Consider the following 19813-nt stretch of genomic DNA (forward strand, 5'->3'; position numbering starts at 1 on the left):
TAGATGATTAATTTGGTCTCTCAAAAATATCATGGAGTCCGCCAATTTGTGTGGGGCATGTGCTTAAATTAACAATTCAGTCACCTAAATAAAATATCAAAATCAATTCATGTGACTAAGCCATATGTACAGGCCCGGCTCACGAGGGTGGGCAAAGGGGCATTGGCCTAGGGCCCAAAAGATTTTTTGCATAAATAGTATTGAAAAGGGGCTCAATATTTTAAAAAAAATTGAAGATAAAGGCCCGAAATTTTTAAGTTACCATATAATTATGTTAAAATTTTGTTTTTTAACTATTTTGCCAAGGGCCCAAAATTCTTTTGAGCCGGGCCTGCATATGTAGTGGCTGCTTCCCACAAAACAATTTGTCTCATTAGTAAATAGCAACATATCAAAAAAAAGAAAAAAATAGCAACATATCAATTCATTGTAAGGCTGTAATTAATTTATAAAAAAAATATATCAAACCGATGCAAACAATATTGTTGTACTAGTAATCACTAGTTTAAGTGTTTTTTTTTACATTCTTTTAACAACACCAAATGTTTTATATAAACCGTTCATTCAGCATCATCAAATTCGAGTCAACATCAACAAGATCAAAGATAAGTAAAATTATATATACAGAGAGAAAGACTGGTTCTGGATCCAGAAAATAGTTTTGCTTATTAAAAATAGAGGAAATATATTAAATAGTCGTGAGTAGACATCAAATTGAAGCATATGCTAAAAAAACGTTTCCAAGTGATGCTCTTATCTGTCTCTGCCTCACAAAGAGGATATCCTTTTTATTTACACATTCCTCTTCTTCAGATTCCCTCTCTCTCTATCTCTATCACCCACAAAGAAAATAAAAATCTGATTTTTTTTTGCTCCTGACGTTGCTGTTTTAATCTGTCTTACGACACCCAACAATTATTAATTTAAGGCTCTGTAGAGAAAGGAATAAAAAAACGATGAACCTTTCTTCTTCTTCTCTCTCTATAAATCTGTCTCCAACTCATCATCCTTTTCTTCCTAGCACGACCACAAACACAAACACTTGTTCTTCTTCTTCCTCTGCAACTACTTGTTCCCCCAGGTGTTCTTTCGTTAGCTCCCCTGTTTCCCTCGGTGCTTCGTGCCCCCGGAGATCATCACCCGTTAGCTTGATTCGCAGGAAAAGTCAGAGTTTCTTCGCCGGACTTGAGGTGGTTTCTGCTTCTTCTTCTGGGTCCAGCGGTATGACTATTACTGAAGCTAGAGGGGAAGGTGACGAATCGGAGATTGAAGCTCCTCTTCTCGATCCCGAGTCTTACTCAAAGCCCAGGAGAATTGCTCTTTTTGTTGAGCCTTCTCCATTCGCGTAAGTGTCCTTGATCTTCTTTATTTAGACAGTGATGTCTTGTCTGTTCTGTGTTCGACGAAATGTCTGTGTGAAAATTGGGATTGTGTGCGCGGAGATGATCCTTTCCTTTCTTAGTTGACTTTCCCGTGATCATTAGATGACAACTTTAGATTCATACTCTAAGCTGACTTTACTAGTACTAAATTTATGTTTTTTTTTTACTAATTATAAATCCTTCTAGTTACTGAAGTCTAAATAAAAAAAGTAATCTCCTCTCGATTTTTGCAGATATGTCTCAGGATACAAAAACAGATTCCAGAACTTCATTAGGTATCTACGTGAAATGGGAGACGAGGTTTGTTCTCTTTTTCTTCAAACCCAAGTATAGTTTCAGTGAGTTAACCGAAAAGTGAAAGCTGCTCTCTTTTCTTTTCTTTTTTAAATTGATTAAAACTGTTTTGGCTTCATAGGTTATAGTCGTGACGACACATGAAGGTGTTCCCGAAGAGTTCTATGGAGCCAAAGTCATTGGATCTAGAAGGTACCATCATTTTTTTTCAGATATATTCCTCAATGGAATTTGGTAACATTGCTAATTTTCTTGATCTCTTCTTCTGCAGCTTCCCTTGCCCTTACTACCAGAAGGTTCCCCTCTCGCTTGCGCTTAGTCCTAGAATTATCTCCGAGATTGCTCGCTTTAAGCCTGACATTATACACGCTTCTTCTCCTGGGATTATGGTATTAATAGTCTTTTTTTGAGAATTCACATCACTAATGACTTAAAGCATTAGCAAAACAGTGAAGTTGCTAATCCACAATTGATTAATTTTTTTCCAGGTTTTTGGAGCTCTGGCAATAGCAAAAATGCTATCTGTACCAATAGTAATGTCTTACCACACGCACGTCCCTGTGTAAGCTACTTATCTGTCTCCCTTAAGTTGAATTGTTTTTAGACGTTATATGTTTATAACTCGTGAACTATCAAAGATGTTTCTTAAGATTAAGCTTGTGTTGATGTGCAGATACATTCCAAGATACACTTTTAGTTGGTTGGTCCAACCAATGTGGTCAATTATCAGTATGTAAACTCTGTTTTATCAACCTTTTTTTTTTGTTTTTTCTCTCCGGTTATTTGTGAAGTAATATGCGACTAAACATGAATGATCTTTTTATCAGGATTTCTTCACCGAGCGGCTGATCTTACATTAGTTCCTTCCGCTGCCATTGGAAAAGATCTTATTGCAGCTGGTGCAACCGCAGGTGAATGAATTCAGATTAAAACACTACACTATTTATACAAACATTCTCTGATTGTTTAAATCTAACATTGTTCCTATGTATTCAATTTTGAAGCTAATCAACTTCGACTTTGGAATAAGGGTGTTGATTCAGAAAGCTTTAATCCTCGTTTCCGTTCTCAAGAAATGCGTATAAGACTGAGGCAAGAATTCAATATTCTTTTTTTTTTTTATATATATATATGGAATAAGAACATGGATTCTTTCCTTGTGCTAATCTTAATAATGCTTTGTAATTTAACAGTAATGGTGAGCCAGAAAAGCCTCTAGTGATCCATGTAGGACGTATTGGCGTAGAAAAGAGTTTGGAGCTTCTAAAAAGGTCAGATTTCTTTTGTAGCTTTACACTGGTCTTCACTCCTTTTAGGTGAGTGGTAGTGTATCAAAATGCTAAACTTTTGAATGGTGCAGTGTAATGGACAAGTTGCCTGAAGCTCGGATTGCTTTCATTGGAGATGGTCCCTACAGGTACTGGCCCTACTGTTTTGTAAAATGAGTTTTAAGGCAGCATTAATGTAACATTACTTATCTATTTTATTTTCTTATTAAAAGAGAGGATCTTGAGAAGTTGTTCGCCGGAATGCCAGCGGTTTTCACGGGGATGTTACAAGGGGAGGAACTCTCACAAGCTTACGCAAGCGGAGATGTGTTTGTGATGCCATCAGAGTCAGAGACGCTTGGCCTTGTGGTTCTTGAGGCCATGGCTTCAGGTCTTCCCGTTGTTGCGGCTCGAGCTGGTGGAATCCCTGATATCATCCCTGAAGAACAGGTCAGTTGATCTTATACAGAACTAAAAAAATACAAATTCATGATCTTGCAATGATTTAACTTCTGGGACAAACCAAAGTAAGATTATTTTAGTTGAGCGAATGAGTTACTGATTCTGATGTGTGTAGGAGGGCAAAACGGGGTTTCTATTCAACCCTGGAGATGTGGAAGACTGCGTGACGAAGCTGAGAACTCTATTGCACGACAAGGAAACAAGAGAAATCATAGGAAAGGCGGCAAGAGAAGAGACGGAGAAGTATGATTGGAGAGCAGCAACGACCAAGATACGCAATGAGCAGTACGGAGCAGCGATATGGTTCTGGAGGAAGAAGAAAGCTCAGGTTTTGGGACCAATCAATTGGTTGGTTAAACGACTCTTTCCTGTGCCGCCTGAAGTTAACGCCTAGAAGAAGCAATCAAAGTGGATCTGGTTGAAATGTTACTATCTTTACATACTTGGTTGGATTGCTTATGTGCTTATGGAAAACTTGGACGTTGTAAAATGTGTCTGTGTCTAATGGGTGGGGGGTTTAAAACCTGGTTTGGGCTTTGGCCTTTAGGGTTTGATATTTTCAGATAAACTACTTTGTGTTTTTCATGTATTAAATTTTTTCGTTATGTATAAAAATGCAGGTTGTTTAATGTTTTCTGTCTTGGTGTTTGGTTAGTATTTACTAGTAATGGTTATCAAGTCGAAAGACCAAGTCAATGTCTGTGAACAGATGTAGCAAACAGTTAAAGTTTTGGGTTGAACAATACGAATCTTTGCAGAATTTAAAATCAAGATGAACAACCAATAATAGTAGTAGCTCTCTCTCGACCGTTCATGCCTCTCTATCTTTGGTCTCTTTGAAATAGGGTTCAATCAATCTTCCTTTTACAAGCAAACTCCTAAAAGCAGAGCTCAAAGCAGAGGATGTCACCAGTGAGGCTCTCAACAGATTTAAAACCTGGTTTTCAAAGTACCAGAGAATCACAGTTTTGTCTTATTAACTAGCCAAAGAAAGAAAAATGGGTTTTAGTTATATATACCTCTGCATTGCTGATGCTAATGACTTGCACCTCAAGATCATCTGCTTGAACCTTCAACTTCTTCAGTAAACTATGTTTAGACTTTTAGGTGTAACGATCAGATCATCTGATACTTTGACCCTTTCTTCACAAACCCATTACCAGATTCAAAGCCTGGTTTTCAAAGTACCAGAGACAATCAATCACAGTTTTGTCTTCCACCCAAAATGAATTCTGGAGTCGACAAAAGAACATGGGCTTATGATGGGCTTACCACTTTCATTGGGCCCTTAGTTCTCAGAAACAATCAGCCCGTTTTGCGTGAGCTCTGTTCTTCTCCTCATGTTTTCGGTTGCTCGAAGAGCTAGACTACTAGTCTTCAAACTCTCCGTTGTCTCTCTCTCGACCAGAAGAAATGGCTGCTCACCGCTTATTACCTTCAAGAATCCTCCTTTTCTCCCGCGTTAAAACCCCTCACACCCGACTTAAACCTCACAAAGCCTTGACAACATCGTCATTAGCACCAGCACCAGCTCCCGAATCCGAAACCCCGTCCTCTTCGTGTTCGGATTCGGATCCATACTTGGTGGACAAACTCTGTTTCAGTTTGACGCAAGGTAATAATAATAATAATAACAATGCCGCCGCTTCTCTGCGTAACCACCTGACTCGACTAAACCCTCTCTCCGTCGTCGAGGTTCTCTACCGTTGCCGCAACGACTTAACTCTAGCTCAAAGATTCATCTATCAATTAGGTTCCCACCTTCCTAATTTCAAGCACACATCTTTCTCCCTAAGCGCAATGATCCACATCCTCGTGAGGAGCGGGAGGCTATCCGATGCACAGAGCTGTCTCCTCAGAATGGTTAGGAGAAGCGGCGTCTCCAGAGAAGAGGTCGTGAGCTCATTGGCTTCGACGTATACTAACTGCGCCTCCAACGATTCCGTTTTCGATTTGTTGATTAGGACTTATGTTCAAGCTAGAAAGCTAAGAGAAGCTCACGAGGCTTTCACTCTGCTGAGAAGCAAAGGCTACACTGTCTCTATAGATGCGTGTAATGCTCTCATAGGAAGCTTGGTGAGGCTCGGGTGGGTAGAGTTGGCTTGGGGAGTTTATCACGACATTTCTCGGAGTGGAATTAATGTCTACACTCTCAATATAATGGTTAATGCGTTGTGCAAAGATGGTCAAATTGATAAAGTTGGAGACTTTTTATCACAAGTGCAAGAGAAGATGGGGGTTTATCCTGATATCGTTACGTACAACACGTTGATTAGCGCTTACTCTAGTAAAGGCTTTATTGAAGAGGCGTTTGAGTTGATGGACGCTATGCCGAGTAAAGGGTTTACTCCTGGTGTTTATACTTATAACACTGTGATTAATGGTCTCTGTAAGCATCGGAAGTACGAGAGAGCTAAGGAGGTTTTCGCTGAGATGTTGAGATCTGGTTTGAGTCCTGACGCTACTACGTATAGATCTTTGCTGATGGAGGCTTGTAAGAAGGGAGATGCGGTTGAAGTGGAAGAGATTTTCAGTGATATGAGGTGTAGAGATGTTGTTCCTGATTTGGTTTGCTTTAGCTCGGTGATGAGTCTTTTCGCTAGGAGTGGAGATTTAGACAAGGCGTTAGTGTATTTCAACTTTCTGAAGGGGGCTGGTTTGGTTCCTGACAACGTGATCTACACGGTTCTTATCCAAGGGTATTGCAAGAAAGGTATGCTCTCCGAAGCTATGGATTTGAGAAACGAAATGCTTCGGCGTGGTTGTTGTATGGATGTTGTTGCATACAATACCATTTTGCACGGCTTATGCAAACGGAAAATGCTGGGTGATGCGGATAAGCTCTTCAGAGAGATGACAGAAAGGGGTTTGTTTCCGGACTCTTACACTCTAACCATACTTATCGATGGACACTGTAAGCTCGGGAACCTGCAGAACGCAATGGAGCTTTTCAAGAAGATGAAGGAAAAGAGGATCAGACTCGACGTTGTGACGTACAACACGCTGTTAGATGGGTTTGGTAAAGTAGGCGATATCGATACAGCGAAAGAGATATGGACAGATATGGTATCGAGAGAGATACTACCGACTCCAGTATCTTACAGCATTATGGTTAACGCGCTGTGCAGCAAAGGCCATCTCTCTGGAGCATTTCGAGTTTGGGATGAGATGATGAGTAAAGGTGTTAAGCCAACGGTCATGATTTGTAACTCTATGATAAAGGGGTATTGCCGGTCTGGTAATGCCTCGGATGGAGAAAGCTTTTTGGACAAGATGGTCTCTGAAGGTTTTGTGCCGGATATCATCACTTACAACACGTTGATATATGGTTATGTTAGAGAAGAGAACATGAGCAGAGCTTTTGGTTTGGTGAAGAAGATGGAGGGGGAGAAGCAAGGGGGAGGATTAGTGCCTGATGTGTTTACGTATAATTCGATTTTACATGGGTTTTGTAGACAAAATCAGATGAAAGAAGCTGAGGCTGTATTGAGGAAGATGATTGAGAGAGGTGTAGATCCTGACAAGTCAACGTATACTGCTCTGATCAATGGATTTGTTTCTCAAGATAACTTAACCGAGGCGTTTCGGTTTCATGATGAGATGTTGCAGAGAGGATTCTCCCCTGATGATCAATTCTGATTCAGTAACTGATGCTCAATTCCTGTTGTGGTTTACTGCTGCAAGTTGCAACTCACGTAAGCTGAGGAATGGGACCACTGGAGACAATACACATTCCATTGCTACTCTCCTCTCACTTTCTTCCGAGTCAAGACATAGAAATGAGACAGAGTAAGGTGTCTGAACGTGGCAACTGATTATAAATGCATTTTGTTAAATCACAAGAAACCAATTGCTTTCTGTTTCTGGACAAACTCTGACTATACACTAACGTCTCCTCTTGTTCACAACTGAAAGAAAAAGGACAAACTGCATTGAATTTGTTCAATAATTCAAGATCTTAATTAATACATATTGTAAATGATTCTACATGTGAAAACTTATCTCACCAAACTTGCCACTAACAAACAAAGAGAAGGACACAAGAATTTACAATACAACACACAAAGACTTGCAAAATTCTATTAAAAGAAAACACGAAACTACTTCTTGCCTTGTTCATCAACAACAGCTGCAGCTTTTATCACGACAATATCTGATTTGTCATCAGCACGTTCCTCAGGAACCACTGCCATTGACTGCCTATTACCGCATATTGTCCAAAGGTATAACGCTAACATCGCTCCTAGACTTCCACAAACCGCACCCAGAACCAACGCACCAAGCATTCTCCAAATACACTTGCTCTTCTTCCCTTTTACTTCCACCGTCTTCACCTCCACCTCCTCCTTAACAGTCTTGGAAACTGCGTTTGGATCAAGCGGCTGCGAGTGAATCCTCACCGAGGGATGTCTCAGCTTGAAACTCCATGAGTGGAGATAATGTGGCTTGGAAGAGTTTCCATTTGAAGAGGTCAAACCCACCATGAACTTCTTGTCTTCCCATATCTTAGCCAAGTCTACTGAGTAAGACACGAACGGATCTACAGGCTTTAAGGCAGTAGAACCACTCAAACGAACCTCTACTCTCTTTGAGCTCGCCTCGTAATCAATCCAACAATTCAATCTCTTCTCTCCGTTGAAATGGCCATCAAAAGATGATAAGTTTCTAATTTTAGCAGCTTCAGGTCTACCAACTAAGACCCCAACACGGTTTCCTCTCTTGGAGATACCAAACTCGACAGCAACAATCTCTTTATGCATTAAGAAACCTAGACCTGAGGAAGCGTTATCCTTTCTACCAAACAGCCTAAGATCCAAACCACTTGGAACCATTACAAAAGCCAGGACACTACCAAACTCTTTGGAGGGCATGGTGAACGAGAAACTAGTCGAGAATGAACCTGGAAAGCTTCTCCCTTTAGTAGTAGCTTGGGAGAGTTTGATGGGTTTCATGTAAATGACTCGCCCTTGGCTCCGACTCACTGAGCCAGTCAGCTGAATCGACGAACCACCACTGACGAGCTTAGAATCTCCAAACAGAGCAATATTCTTGTGAAAGCTCGGAGATTTCACAAACCCATCAAAGGAAAACGAGGAATTTGCATCTGAAGCAGTCGCCATAGTTTCGAAGCTGAAAACGAACAGGAAAGCTAGGGTTTTGAAAACCGCCATAGCTGAAAAATTGAAAATGGAATCTAGAAAGGAGCTCTTTTTTCTTCTTCTTTCTTCAGCTTCCAATGAATGGAATTTCTAGGATTCGTGAATGAATCACAGTTTTCAAGAGTGTAGCGTGTAGATTTTGGTGAAGAAATTAAATAGAATTTAAAGTCATCTTCTTCTGGGGGAGAGGGTGAACTTTTGGTTCGCTCTCTTTCACTCTCAGTAGTTGCTGAGTAAGTGAAATTCAATTAATGCTATCTCTGTACTTGTTACTTCTTACTTCTCTCCCCCATGTTCTAGATTGTGACATTTAGGCCCACTTCTTCTTTCTTTCTTTTAATAATCCTTCCAATAATCAAAATTGATCGGTAACGATGTAGGATTACCAAGTGGCTGAGTCTTTAGAAAAAACTAGACAAAAGAAATTAATGCTGATTTAAAGATCTTAAGATAGTGGAGATGAAATGATATTTTACTGTCCACAAACCAAAGAGAAATAGAAAATGTGGGGTTTGAGATAGCAAAGGTGGAGTTGTGTTGGCAAACAAATAGATGGAATCTCATTTATCTCTAATAAATGTGTTAATTAGTGGCCAATCCACTGATTATATTATTACCCATACCAAATTGCTCGTGGCTTCTCTTAAAATATGGGCCTAACTAAGTTCAGTAACTTTATTCGTGGGCCTAGAAAGAGACAATTATACTATTAATTGGCCATAACTCTTATCAAATAAAGAATATATATTCCTAACCAGTTTCTTACAGATTATAGTCAAGTCCAGTAACAAACAACCATCTGTGACAACCGGCTTATTGGGAAAATGATAATCCATCTGTAACTTGCTCACAACCTTTGTTAGGTGAGGTTTCACTGTACCTTGTGTTGCAAGCGAAGCTTACGTTTTTTTGTTGTTTTATAGGAATACAATGCGAGTATAGAGTTTTACTGGGCACCGTTTATTGTGGAATCGAACACGGATTTGCCTGTGATTTTGGATATGAAGAAGAGGGTAGTAAAAGTGGATTCAGTGGAAGATCGATCAAAGTATTGGGAAGGAGCTGATATTCTAGTTTTCAACACATATGTTTGGTGGATGAGTGGACTCAGAATGAAAGCTTTGTGGGGTTCATTTGGAAATGGAGAGAGCGGTGCGGAGGCATTAGACACACCAGTGGCTTACAGGTTAGGGCTCAAGACATGGGCTAATTGGGTTGACTCTACCGTTGACTCTAACAAGACCAAAGTCTTCTTCACTACCATGTCCCCTACTCATACTAGGTAAGAAAAACATCTAGTTTTTGGATTTATTTATTTGTTACGGTTACTATAAATTATAAACGTAAATGCGTAATGCAAACGCATGGTTCCATATATATACACATGCAAAGAACGATCTTAGCACACATAAAACAATCAAAACGAGCCTGTATAGTTATTATCTAGAGTGTTGTGTAAAACGTGCAGAAGTGCGGATTGGGGGAAGCCAAACGGGACGAAGTGTTTCAACGAGACAGAGCCAGTAAAAGATAAGAGGTTTTGGGGAACTGGGTCGAACAAGCAGATGATGAAAGTGGTGTCAAGCGTCGTGAAGCACATGGCCACGCACGTGACTGTCATTAACATCACGCAGCTCTCGGAGTACCGCATCGACGCCCACACATCGGTCTACACGGAGACTGGGGGAAAGATGCTAACGGCTGAGCAGAGAGCTGATCCAATGCGTAACGCTGATTGCATACATTGGTGCCTCCCTGGATTGCCCGATACGTGGAATCGGATCCTATTGGCTCATTTGTAAACAAATAAAAAGCTAGGAAACATGCATGTACGTACTAAGGATGGATGTAACGGGAAAACCCAACTCCTCTCTCTCGCTCTTGTGTTGTCATCAGTATTTTTTTTTGAATATATGTGATTGTAACGTTGTAAACATAAACAAGAGGTGGAGAAAACTGAAAAGAAAAGGAACAAAAATTTGTTATTGCAAGAAATTTGTTCATTCCTGTCCTAAATGAATTGCATCATTGAAAACAAAACAGTTTCATGTAGCGCTGGGTAAAATATCTGGAAATGAAAAACCTTCCGACCCGAAACCGACTCAAAAATTAGGGTTTTGAACCCGATCGGATCCGGGTAAATAACCGAATGGATCTTAAATTGATGTATCCGAAGAACCGGTATCCAACCCGATCCGAACCGAAAACCGAATGAGTATCCGAAGATATCCGAAATGTAAATATATATTTATTAGTTATTTTCAATACTTTTGTGTAGTTTTGGATAAAAGATGATAGTTTGGAAATAAATATTCAAACAAGTATTTTTGGTTATTTTTTGACACATTTGGGTAGTTTGGATACAAAATACCCAAATGGAATCGAGCCCGTTTTAGATATATTGGTTATTCGGTTATTTTCAGGTTTCTTTACATCAGAACCGAACTTATTTAGATCTGGGAAGATTCGACTCAAACCCGACCCGAAATTTTGTAATGTCCGAACCCGAAAAACTCTGAGACCCGAAACGGCCTAGTTTCATGCAAGTCAACTAACAAAAAGAGGGCCAAGATAGATGTAGTCGGCCCATATACAAAGCGATGGGCCAGGAAAGAAGGGGGATTACAGACCGTTAGATTGTATAAGAGAGACATGTGACCGTCCGATGGTTTACCCTAAAGGGACAAGTCATCGCCGTCGTCACGAGTTTATTATATACATGGACAAATCTGAAACCTGTGAATTTAGAGACGTCGCCACGAATTTCGTTTGATCTCGAAACTTCCCCAATCTTCCGTCGTTTGCATCATCAGGTCAGGTATTAAATTTGCTGAGTTTCTGTCTCCTTGGATTGAATTTTTGGTCCATAAAAATTGTGGTGATTTGGGGGTTTTGTTGTGATAGGAAAGTGAGAGATAATAATGGCGGGAGGAGGAAACTTTATTGGGAGAGTGATCTCATACGTTGCCAACGAGCTCATTGTTAATGGTTTGTCTAACAGGTAGCTTTCCTTCTCCATCTTCTTTTGGGTATTCTACATTCATCATTTCAATTTTTTTTTTTTTAAATTGGATCCTTATAATACAAAAGCTTGCTTCATTCTCTGGCTGATTGGATTATTATAATAAGTTCCTCATCGGCTCGTTCATATTGAAGCTAGATAGCCTCAACTTACACGCTGGTCTGCTGCGTCGTCATATATCCCATACGCTGCAGCGTAGGAAGATTGAAAGATTCTATTTTTTTCTTCTTTGTTTTACATTTGATTGCGTGATACTGATACTGATGCATCTTTTAGGTTTCTGCTGGTGATGATTTTGTAGGCTTGTTCTGATCTTAGATATGGCATTACTCTTGTTGAATCTTAAGACAGCTTCCCCGTTTTATGATTTTGTTTGTTTGATTTGATCATTTGGAATTCTCAGTGGATCGATCTTTAATTGTTTCACCAAAATTGATTGTATATTTTCGCTCTCTGTTTTGGTAGCCATGCTTTCCAGAGATTTGCTGTGAGGACCTCTAAAAGAATCGAGAACATCTCTAAAATGGGTTTGTACTACTTAAACTTTACCTCCTCAAGAATTTTATATGTTTACTCCCTCCCTCGTGTTGACAACTTTTTGGAATTTGCTTTTTTTTTTTTACAGCTGCAGAGAGCAAGGAGAAAGTGGCTCAGCATATGGAGGAACTTTCCAAGAACTCTGATGTGAGTTTCTTTTCCCTTAAAAACTCTTTGTGTTTTTGAAGGAGACTGTTTATAACTAAATGACTGTTGTTACTTTTCAGACTTTCAAGAAGCCGTGATAATTCAGTCTTTCGAAGCTGAGGGGTATTACATGGATCACCCTTGAGGGTCTATTATGTCTATATATATAAAAAAAGAATGCTTGAATGTAATAAGCTTGTGGGTTAAACACAATCTTTTGAGCTTTTTCTCTTCTTTTTCAAAAAAACACATTCGGCCGGAGTGGAGTTACTTTGCTTTGTGAAAATATGTGAAGTCTTTGCTTGTTATTCTCTATTCATTCCAAGTGTCTCCGTTGCTTAGATTCTTCATGTTTTGTGCGTTTTAAACGTGTAATTATGGTCTCGATTTGAAGGGAATTCCCAACTTTACGCGTAATTGTCATGACGGGATAATTAGAAGTCAGGACTTGGAACGAGATATGCTTGTCGTCTTAATGAAACAAATGCTTGTAAGATATATGATTTGTTATCTTACAAGTCAATGAAAGTTAGCAGACCATAAGACGTAAATGAAAATGAAAAGTAAGGTGATTAAGGAAGAGTGAACAAACTTTGGGAAGAGATTCAGTAGTGGGGTCTTTGAACATGGTGGATGAAAGAGAGATGTTACACAAAATGAGCCGTGCGTTGAAGTTTAGTTGGCTTCCTTTTTTTACTTATCTTCTTTTAATAATTTTTGTTACGTACTGTATTAAACAAAATATTTTTTAAAAAAATTCCCTATTAAATAGAAGAAATATTGGGAGAATATTTATGAGAAGACAGGCAGAGAGAGAGAGAGAGAGTGTCATTTTCTCTCATGCTTATTAAAATAAATTAAAAAAGATACAACAAGATTCGTTTTGATGGGTTTCCAAGAAAAGATTTTGCTAATTGTGAATTTAATTACGGAAGATAACAAATAAAATAAAGGAGGAGCCTGTAACAGCAGAGGCCAGGAGAGGAGGTGGGTAGGCGAATGAAGTAAAAGAAGAGATAAGCATATAACTCACTCAAACGTAACCACTCTCTCTCTATCTCAGCCGAGGATCTAGTGGAGATGTCGTCGTCGGCGAAGACGGATTCGAAGAGCCAGGCGTCGATTCCGCCCTACATGAAGGCAATCTCGGGCTCGCTGGGCGGAGTGGTCGAGGCGTGCTGTCTCCAGCCGATCGACGTCATCAAGACGCGTCTCCAGCTAGATCGCGGCGGCGCCTACAAGGGAATCGCGCACTGCGGCTCCACGGTGGTTCGCACGGAAGGCGTCCGCGCTCTCTGGAAAGGTTTGACGCCGTTCGCCACTCACCTGACGCTCAAGTACACGCTTCGGATGGGATCCAACGCCATGTTCCAGACCGTGTTCAAGGACTCGGAGACGGGCAAGGTGAGCAACCACGGCCGTTTGCTATCCGGATTCGGCGCCGGTGTTCTCGAAGCGCTCGCCATTGTTACACCCTTTGAGGTTACTTCCCCCCTTTTCTTGCTTACTTTACGGGTCAAATCACATGGCTTCTCCAGCTTATTTTAGATAGTGATTGGAATTAAATAAAATAGTTTTATAATAATAGTTAGTTGGGAAAAGATATTATTCATGCGCCAGATTCACCTTGCTCATCAATAAGCCAGCAGCAATGAGATTTGTTGAAATACTCTTCAATGTGACCATGCCATGTACTCTAGAGTTTTCATTTTCACTCTAAATCTCCAGGTGGTGAAGATTAGACTTCAGCAACAGAAAGGATTGAGTCCCGAGCTTTTCAAGTACAAAGGTCCCATCCACTGTGCTCGTACCATCGTCAGAGAAGAATCCATTTTGGGTCTATGGTCTGGTGCTGCACCCACCGTTATGCGTAACGGCACCAACCAAGCTGTCATGTTCACTGCCAAAAACTCCTTTGATGTCCTCTTGTGGAACAAGCACGAAGGCGACGGTCAAGCCTTGCAGCCCTGGCAATCCATGATCTCTGGGTTCTTAGCTGGTACCGCTGGTCCCTTCTGCACCGGACCCTTTGATGTGGTCAAGACCAGGTTGATGGCTCAGACCAGAGACGGTGAAGGTGGGCTGAAATACAAAGGGATGGTTCACGCCATTAGGACCATTTATGCTGAGGAAGGACTAGTGGCTCTATGGAGAGGATTGTTGCCGAGGCTGATGAGGATTCCTCCTGGACAAGCCATCATGTGGGCTGTTGCTGATCAGGTCACTGGTCTCTATGAAAGAGATATCTCCTTAACGCACCTTTATAGAGAGTGTGAGAGAGACATTTGGTTCTTTACAAGTTATGAGTTTTTTGTTGGTTTATTTTTGTGAGGAATGGGAAAATCCAAATTCAATTCTCCCCTAGACATTTTGATAATAACGAAACACACTCTTAGGGATGTGTATTCAATTCAGACTAGTTTCATTTTAAAGGAAGATTTATATGATTTTATATGAATTGGAAAGTTTGATATGATTTTTGTTAACTATATTTGTTCTTCGAATTTTGAATTTTTTTTAAAAAAAATGAATGCAACATGTTTTGCAGTGATTTACTCCTTTTTTTTCTTTTCAGAAAAAGAAATATTTTTTTTTTGAACAATAAAAAATATATATTTTATTGCCATTTTATAATTAATTATTAAAGCCACTTTATATTTTTCAGTTTTACTAATTTTACCAAACTCTTCCATTTTAATTTTAGTAGTAGTCTGAGACAATTACTATTATAAATTAAATACTATTATATGATACAATTATTAATATAACATATATAAATAAACAAAGAATATTATAATTTGTAATAAAACACCGATTATATATATATATATATATATATATATATATATATATATATATATATATATATATATTATATATATATATTTTAAGTGATTTAACTAAGCGTTCCAAAATAAAAAAAATGAGCTCATTTTATTTTAAAATTTTCTAAAATCGAACATCAAATTGTTAGAAATTAATATTTTTCATGTTCTTTGTTATTAAAATCTACTTGGATGAAATAACAATACAAATTTTGGTTCAGTGGGTATTTTTATTGTTATTCTCTTTCGATAATACCCACATGTTTTTTTTTTTTTTTGAAAAAATGATACAACAAAGTTACATGTAAGTTTGTAACACATGTTTAGCAGTTCACGGGAAAAAGATAAGATCTGATCATATAACTATGTGTTTAAAAAAAAAAGAAATCATATAACAATAGATTGTTGGAACCACGGCGACAAAGATGAGAAAAATAGTATTATTTAAAAGATCTAATCGAGTGAGGTAAGGTTTCTGTGAAAAACGATTATAATGATTCAATGCTAGTTTTACAGTCTCGTCTTCTGACTGGATTTCTTAGGTAACATTACTGGTGTGTGTGCATTCTGCAGACCTATATTGTCACTCATTCTCAACGTCCAGCTGCTCGAAGGTCCATTCGAATGCGGTCAGCGTACATTGGGAGACGGATGATCTCTCTTATCTCTTGAAGCAACACTTCCTCTGTGATGTTGTCGTTTATGCTTTTAATCACCTATATTTTTACACACAATAACACGAGGAAATAAATCAACATTTTTTCTCTCTTTCTAAAAATCAGATAGATCTGTCTGCTTTAAAACACTGACCTTACGAGCGGTGTTGATATCGTTTGGTGTAGTTTTGTCGACTCTGATACGCATGCTAACCCATACTTTCTTCTCCTTATCCCATGAACACTCTACAATCTTCCCATTGTAGCTTGACGGATCCGAACCATCTCTGAACTCAACCGTATATCCGTCCATAAGCTTTTTCTTCCCTCTTTCAAACAAGAAGAGCATCCTGCGACCTTCATCCTCCTCGCCCATCTCGAACAGAAAGTCTACCGAGTTCATTTCCGCATACTTCCACTTCAGCAGACCTTTATGCGTTCGGGGAACGTAAGGATCGTCCCAGCCCTGTTTTTATTAGTCCCCAATAACATATGTCAGCTCACGAAATGCAATCACTATGTGTGTATGTCTGCGTTCAGGAAAAACAGAAACATCTGAATATGGTTACCTGAAATATAAGGCCATCTGCTTCATGCGAAAGTGACGGAATGGTACCCTTCAAAAGCTTCTCAACTGTCGAGAGCAAATAAAAACCCTTCATCCGTACCTAAGTAACAACAACAAAAATTAACAACAAAGAAAATGAAAACATATGGCGTGTGGCAGGAAAGGTGACTCACACCAAAAGGCTCCAGGTCATATCTGTAGCAATGATTCCTTTGCTTATCAACATCACGGCCTTTGATCACCTCGTGCACTACCATGTTCCATCTTTCACAGAATGTCCGCTGGTTCATTTTTAAGAATTAACTGTAAGTTATCTAAAATACCTTACAGTAAGTAATAACACGGATATCAAAACCCAACGATGGAATAATGAAAGTGCCAACCTCTACGACTGATTCACCGTTGATTGCTACCAAGTCATATACGAGGTACCTCCTCCTCGCCTGCCCTTTTTCATTCATCGGATTATCTATAACCATTTCTCCATCAAGCAAAGTGAAATGATGTACTTGATCAGGTATTCCCTACACCCCAAAACAAAAACAAAAACACGGTAAGGGAATTCACAAGTTTTAGATATTCACACAATAAGGCCTCTAGGCAATGACAAAAAAATTACTCACTCCACTTGAGTGCCTACAGGGGAAACGCATCTGTACCCTTCGAAACTTAAAGCTCCTATCTATCAGATAGCAACCATCTATGGTTAAGAGCATCATATAACGTGTTCCATCTGCTTTCCATGTCGCATAATAGTAGCGCTGTCTCAAAAGTTGTAAACTCTCCCTGTGCACAAGTAGTAGTATTTGCAAAAAGAAAAGCTGTTAGATTCAACGACATTGAGAGACAAGGACTAATGAACCCCTAAAATGAAGAGCATTAGACTTGCTAAATCTTCATTGTATTCACTACCACAAGGCAGAGTCATACCTGTCTAAGGATACAGGGTGTGACCCTGGGAATTGTGCACATCCTCTTCCCTGTATCACAGCAAAAATTTAATCCAGAAAAACAAAATTAGGCGAAATGAAATATTCCATACGAACATATAGCCTAAAAATAACAGATAAAACATTTGAATTCTACCCCAATACTCATCATAAGCATCTTATAACAGAATTTTCGGTAAGCTTCTTCTTGATAATAGGGTATTTCATCACCCAATATGTCATCATTTGACATCGTCACAATCTCCTGACTGATTTCCTGAAACCACAAAAGGCAAACTCAGCAACAAACAAATGAGATCAGCAGTTCAGCACATCTGAAGCTTATAACTGCATGCGGGATATTGATTCTAATCGAAATTTCTGTGAATAGGTGTTAAACTTAAGAGCTTAATAAATAATAAGCACCACACGTACTTGGACAGGGCCAGGCTGAGCATCATCATCATCATCACCATCACCGTCATCTTGATGAACTGCATCACCATTAAGATCAAGCTCGGTAGACCTCTTCCATTCAGGAGTTGGTGGGCAAGTAGCAGTCTCAGGCTTTATTTCGTGATAAAAAGTGTATAAAGCATCAATATAATCCGGTTTATAAATCCCAGGTGGGCGGGCATCAGAAAACATTTTCAACGCCTGCCACGAATGCCACACAGAGAGGTAAGATTCTCCATTCTAGAATAAATGAATCAATACAACGCGTGAGGTGAAGAAACTGAACCTGTGTAACGTTCATGGTGGGCATAGAGCGCATAAGATAATGAACTATCATGAACCCTGTCCGATTATGCCCATGAGTACAGTGGACGAGGATATACTTCTTTGGGTGTTTTTGATTAACGATGAACTGAATAGCCTGAGGATAGTACAATGTCCTTGAATAAGCTACTAACACAGTAGATAAAGGTTGATTGAATAGACGAAACAAGTACCTCGTTGACGAAGGAGTTTACAGAGACGTTATCCGGAACCGCATCACGACCCCTGCAAGCAATCTATAAAAGAAAGATAAAAGCAATCCGGTAAAGGAGGTGGTGCAGACGATACAAACATGATTAAAAACATGAATTGCATTCACCTTAACATGCTTGATGCCATCCTTCTTTAAGTCAAGTGTGGAATAGTAACGAGTTGTATTAGTTAGATCAATCACTAGACCAAGCTGACATAGAAAAAAGAAAGAAGAGTATGTTTAGGTCACAGAGGTCAGAGGAGAGTTGCACATAGCATAGAAAGAAGTGAAGAGATTACTTTTCGTCCACTGATTCTCTGGTTGCGGACGACTTGTTTAAAAGAGTATCTTTTGCCAGGAGGAACATGTTCGTTGTAAGATTCGCTAAGGGGAACCTTAGAAGGAATGATGCATCCTATCTCCAGACCAAAACCAGGACAATCCAGCCAACCTATTTGTCAGCAAAAAGAAGATCATACTACAGAATATAGAAGAACGTAAAAGGGAACACGATGTATGGAGAAAGTTGACCAATACCTTGAGGGATCTTGCTTTTATCATAGACTCTAGTATCACTATTGTTGTTGTGGTGAAACTGGTGGTGATCATGGTGAGAGTTTCGGGAAGGCCTGTCAAGTCTCATCCTTTTGGTTCTTTCTTCACGCTCCTAAATTTAAACCAAATACCAAAACTATATAAATATCATCCAAAAGCAGCAGCAGTAGCATCATAAAGAAAAGAAAGAAGTGGAGAGAATCAAATGGTACCCGTCTAGCGATCTCAACAGCAGACTCTGCTCGGGGTTCAAGGCGTCTCTTAAGAAAAGGATCCTCCTCTTCCTCGGGCTCCGGTGAAGCATTTAGGTCCATCGCAGCAGCAGCAGACAATCAAATTGGCAGAAAGCAATCCAAAATCGCCAAATTGGATTCTCTACAAAGCGTAAATTGAATCAGGATATATACACAAAGTCATCAAAGGTTAAGGAGATGCGACGATCCTTTCCGTTTCTAATGATTTCAATTGAAAATGAGGAAGGCAAACAGAATCAAGCGGAGAATCAATCCAAATAATATCAATCAGATGAGAATCGAAGACGGCGGGAATATGGAAAACTGAAATCAAAACCCTACCGGAGATAAAGAGAGTCGTCGTCGTCGTCGATGAAAGAAGGAAGAGAGCAGCAATCAACAACACTCGCATTAATATATACTTAAGGGTAAAACCGGTATGTAAAAGTTGGTAATAAAAAGCACGGGTATATCGGACGGCTGATATACGTTGCTGGTGGAAACTCGATGATGTATCTTACGCCACGTGTAAATAGGTTCCAGGTTATTTCGTAATTTCGGTTACACACCTTCTTCTTGCCTATAAATATCTGAAGCTATGCTCCCGTTGAATAAATTTCAGAAAAAACCACCGAAAATAAAAATCACAGAGAAAGTAGCCAAGAAGAGAGAAAATATTGAAATATTTTCTTGGATCTGCAGATTTTGCTCACGCATTCTCCAGAATCTGGCGAATTCGTTCTTCGTATTGACGAATTTTCGATGAATCGTTTAGGTCAGAAATCGGTGGTCTACCACGGAGA

The 19813-nt window shown here is 39.4% G+C and overlaps 7 protein-coding genes across 9 annotated transcripts; 5 read left to right on the forward strand and 2 right to left on the reverse strand.

The window, feature by feature from the left end:
• Positions 1 to 794: 794 nt before the first annotated feature.
• LOC103855432 (sulfoquinovosyl transferase SQD2) lies at positions 795 to 4041 on the forward strand. The gene is made up of 12 exons (XM_009132418.3): positions 795 to 1345; positions 1616 to 1682; positions 1798 to 1868; positions 1948 to 2065; positions 2165 to 2238; positions 2350 to 2405; positions 2504 to 2587; positions 2681 to 2768; positions 2870 to 2947; positions 3037 to 3093; positions 3178 to 3394; positions 3522 to 4041. Exons 1-12 carry the CDS (start codon positions 957 to 959, stop codon positions 3798 to 3800), a joined length of 1578 nt encoding a protein of 525 aa, XP_009130666.1. The 5' UTR covers positions 795 to 956; the 3' UTR covers positions 3801 to 4041.
• Positions 4042 to 4294: 253 nt separating this feature from the next.
• LOC117131527 (pentatricopeptide repeat-containing protein At5g01110) lies at positions 4295 to 7376 on the forward strand. 2 transcript variants are annotated; one of them, XM_033283621.1, is made up of 2 exons: positions 4295 to 6997; positions 7121 to 7376. In XM_033283621.1, the coding sequence occupies exons 1-2, from the start codon at positions 4820 to 4822 to the stop codon at positions 7181 to 7183; spliced, it is 2241 nt and encodes a 746-aa protein (XP_033139512.1). In that variant the 5' UTR covers positions 4295 to 4819; the 3' UTR covers positions 7184 to 7376. The 2 variants fall into 2 exon arrangements, with proteins under 2 accessions (XP_033139512.1, XP_033139513.1); XM_033283622.1 differs by having other exon boundaries at positions 4295 to 7289.
• Positions 7319 to 8836, reverse strand: LOC117131529 (L-type lectin-domain containing receptor kinase VIII.2). The gene has a single exon (XM_033283624.1). The coding sequence runs from the start codon at positions 8575 to 8577 to the stop codon at positions 7507 to 7509; it is 1071 nt and encodes a 356-aa protein (XP_033139515.1). The 5' UTR covers positions 8578 to 8836; the 3' UTR covers positions 7319 to 7506.
• Positions 8837 to 9461: 625 nt separating this feature from the next.
• LOC117131535 (protein trichome birefringence-like 3) lies at positions 9462 to 10581 on the forward strand. Its single transcript, XM_033283631.1, has 2 exons — positions 9462 to 9847; positions 10034 to 10581. The coding sequence occupies exons 1-2, from the start codon at positions 9567 to 9569 to the stop codon at positions 10365 to 10367; spliced, it is 615 nt and encodes a 204-aa protein (XP_033139522.1). The 5' UTR covers positions 9462 to 9566; the 3' UTR covers positions 10368 to 10581.
• A 648-nt stretch (positions 10582 to 11229) lies between these two features.
• On the forward strand, positions 11230 to 12672 carry LOC117131536. 2 transcript variants are annotated; one of them, XM_033283632.1, is made up of 5 exons: positions 11230 to 11383; positions 11470 to 11566; positions 12053 to 12114; positions 12213 to 12271; positions 12352 to 12672. In XM_033283632.1, the coding sequence occupies exons 2-5, from the start codon at positions 11487 to 11489 to the stop codon at positions 12367 to 12369; spliced, it is 219 nt and encodes a 72-aa protein (XP_033139523.1). In that variant the 5' UTR covers positions 11230 to 11383; positions 11470 to 11486; the 3' UTR covers positions 12370 to 12672. The 2 variants fall into 2 exon arrangements, with proteins under 2 accessions (XP_033139523.1, XP_033139524.1); XM_033283633.1 differs by having other exon boundaries at positions 11235 to 11378.
• Positions 12673 to 13070: 398 nt separating this feature from the next.
• LOC117131534 (mitochondrial succinate-fumarate transporter 1-like) lies at positions 13071 to 14749 on the forward strand. The gene is given in 3 exon segments (XM_033283630.1): positions 13071 to 13753; positions 14000 to 14507; positions 14510 to 14749. Coding segments are annotated over 3 exon segments (939 nt in total). The 5' UTR covers positions 13071 to 13351; the 3' UTR covers positions 14539 to 14749.
• Positions 14750 to 15437: 688 nt separating this feature from the next.
• Positions 15438 to 19425, reverse strand: LOC117131533 (mRNA-capping enzyme-like). The gene is made up of 16 exons (XM_033283629.1): positions 19353 to 19425; positions 18990 to 19152; positions 18760 to 18889; positions 18522 to 18673; positions 18349 to 18432; positions 18203 to 18265; positions 17992 to 18126; positions 17685 to 17906; positions 17407 to 17526; positions 17251 to 17300; positions 16944 to 17106; positions 16704 to 16844; positions 16494 to 16601; positions 16322 to 16420; positions 15907 to 16218; positions 15438 to 15812 (listed from the first exon to the last, which is right to left on the reverse strand). The coding sequence occupies exons 2-16, from the start codon at positions 19089 to 19091 to the stop codon at positions 15690 to 15692; spliced, it is 2004 nt and encodes a 667-aa protein (XP_033139520.1). The 5' UTR covers positions 19092 to 19152; positions 19353 to 19425; the 3' UTR covers positions 15438 to 15689.
• Between the last annotated feature and the right edge of the window lie 388 nt (positions 19426 to 19813).

Source organism: Brassica rapa, unplaced genomic scaffold (assembly GCF_000309985.2).
Source record: "Brassica rapa cultivar Chiifu-401-42 unplaced genomic scaffold, CAAS_Brap_v3.01 Scaffold1017, whole genome shotgun sequence".
Classification (NCBI taxonomy): Eukaryota; Viridiplantae; Streptophyta; class Magnoliopsida; order Brassicales; family Brassicaceae; genus Brassica; species Brassica rapa.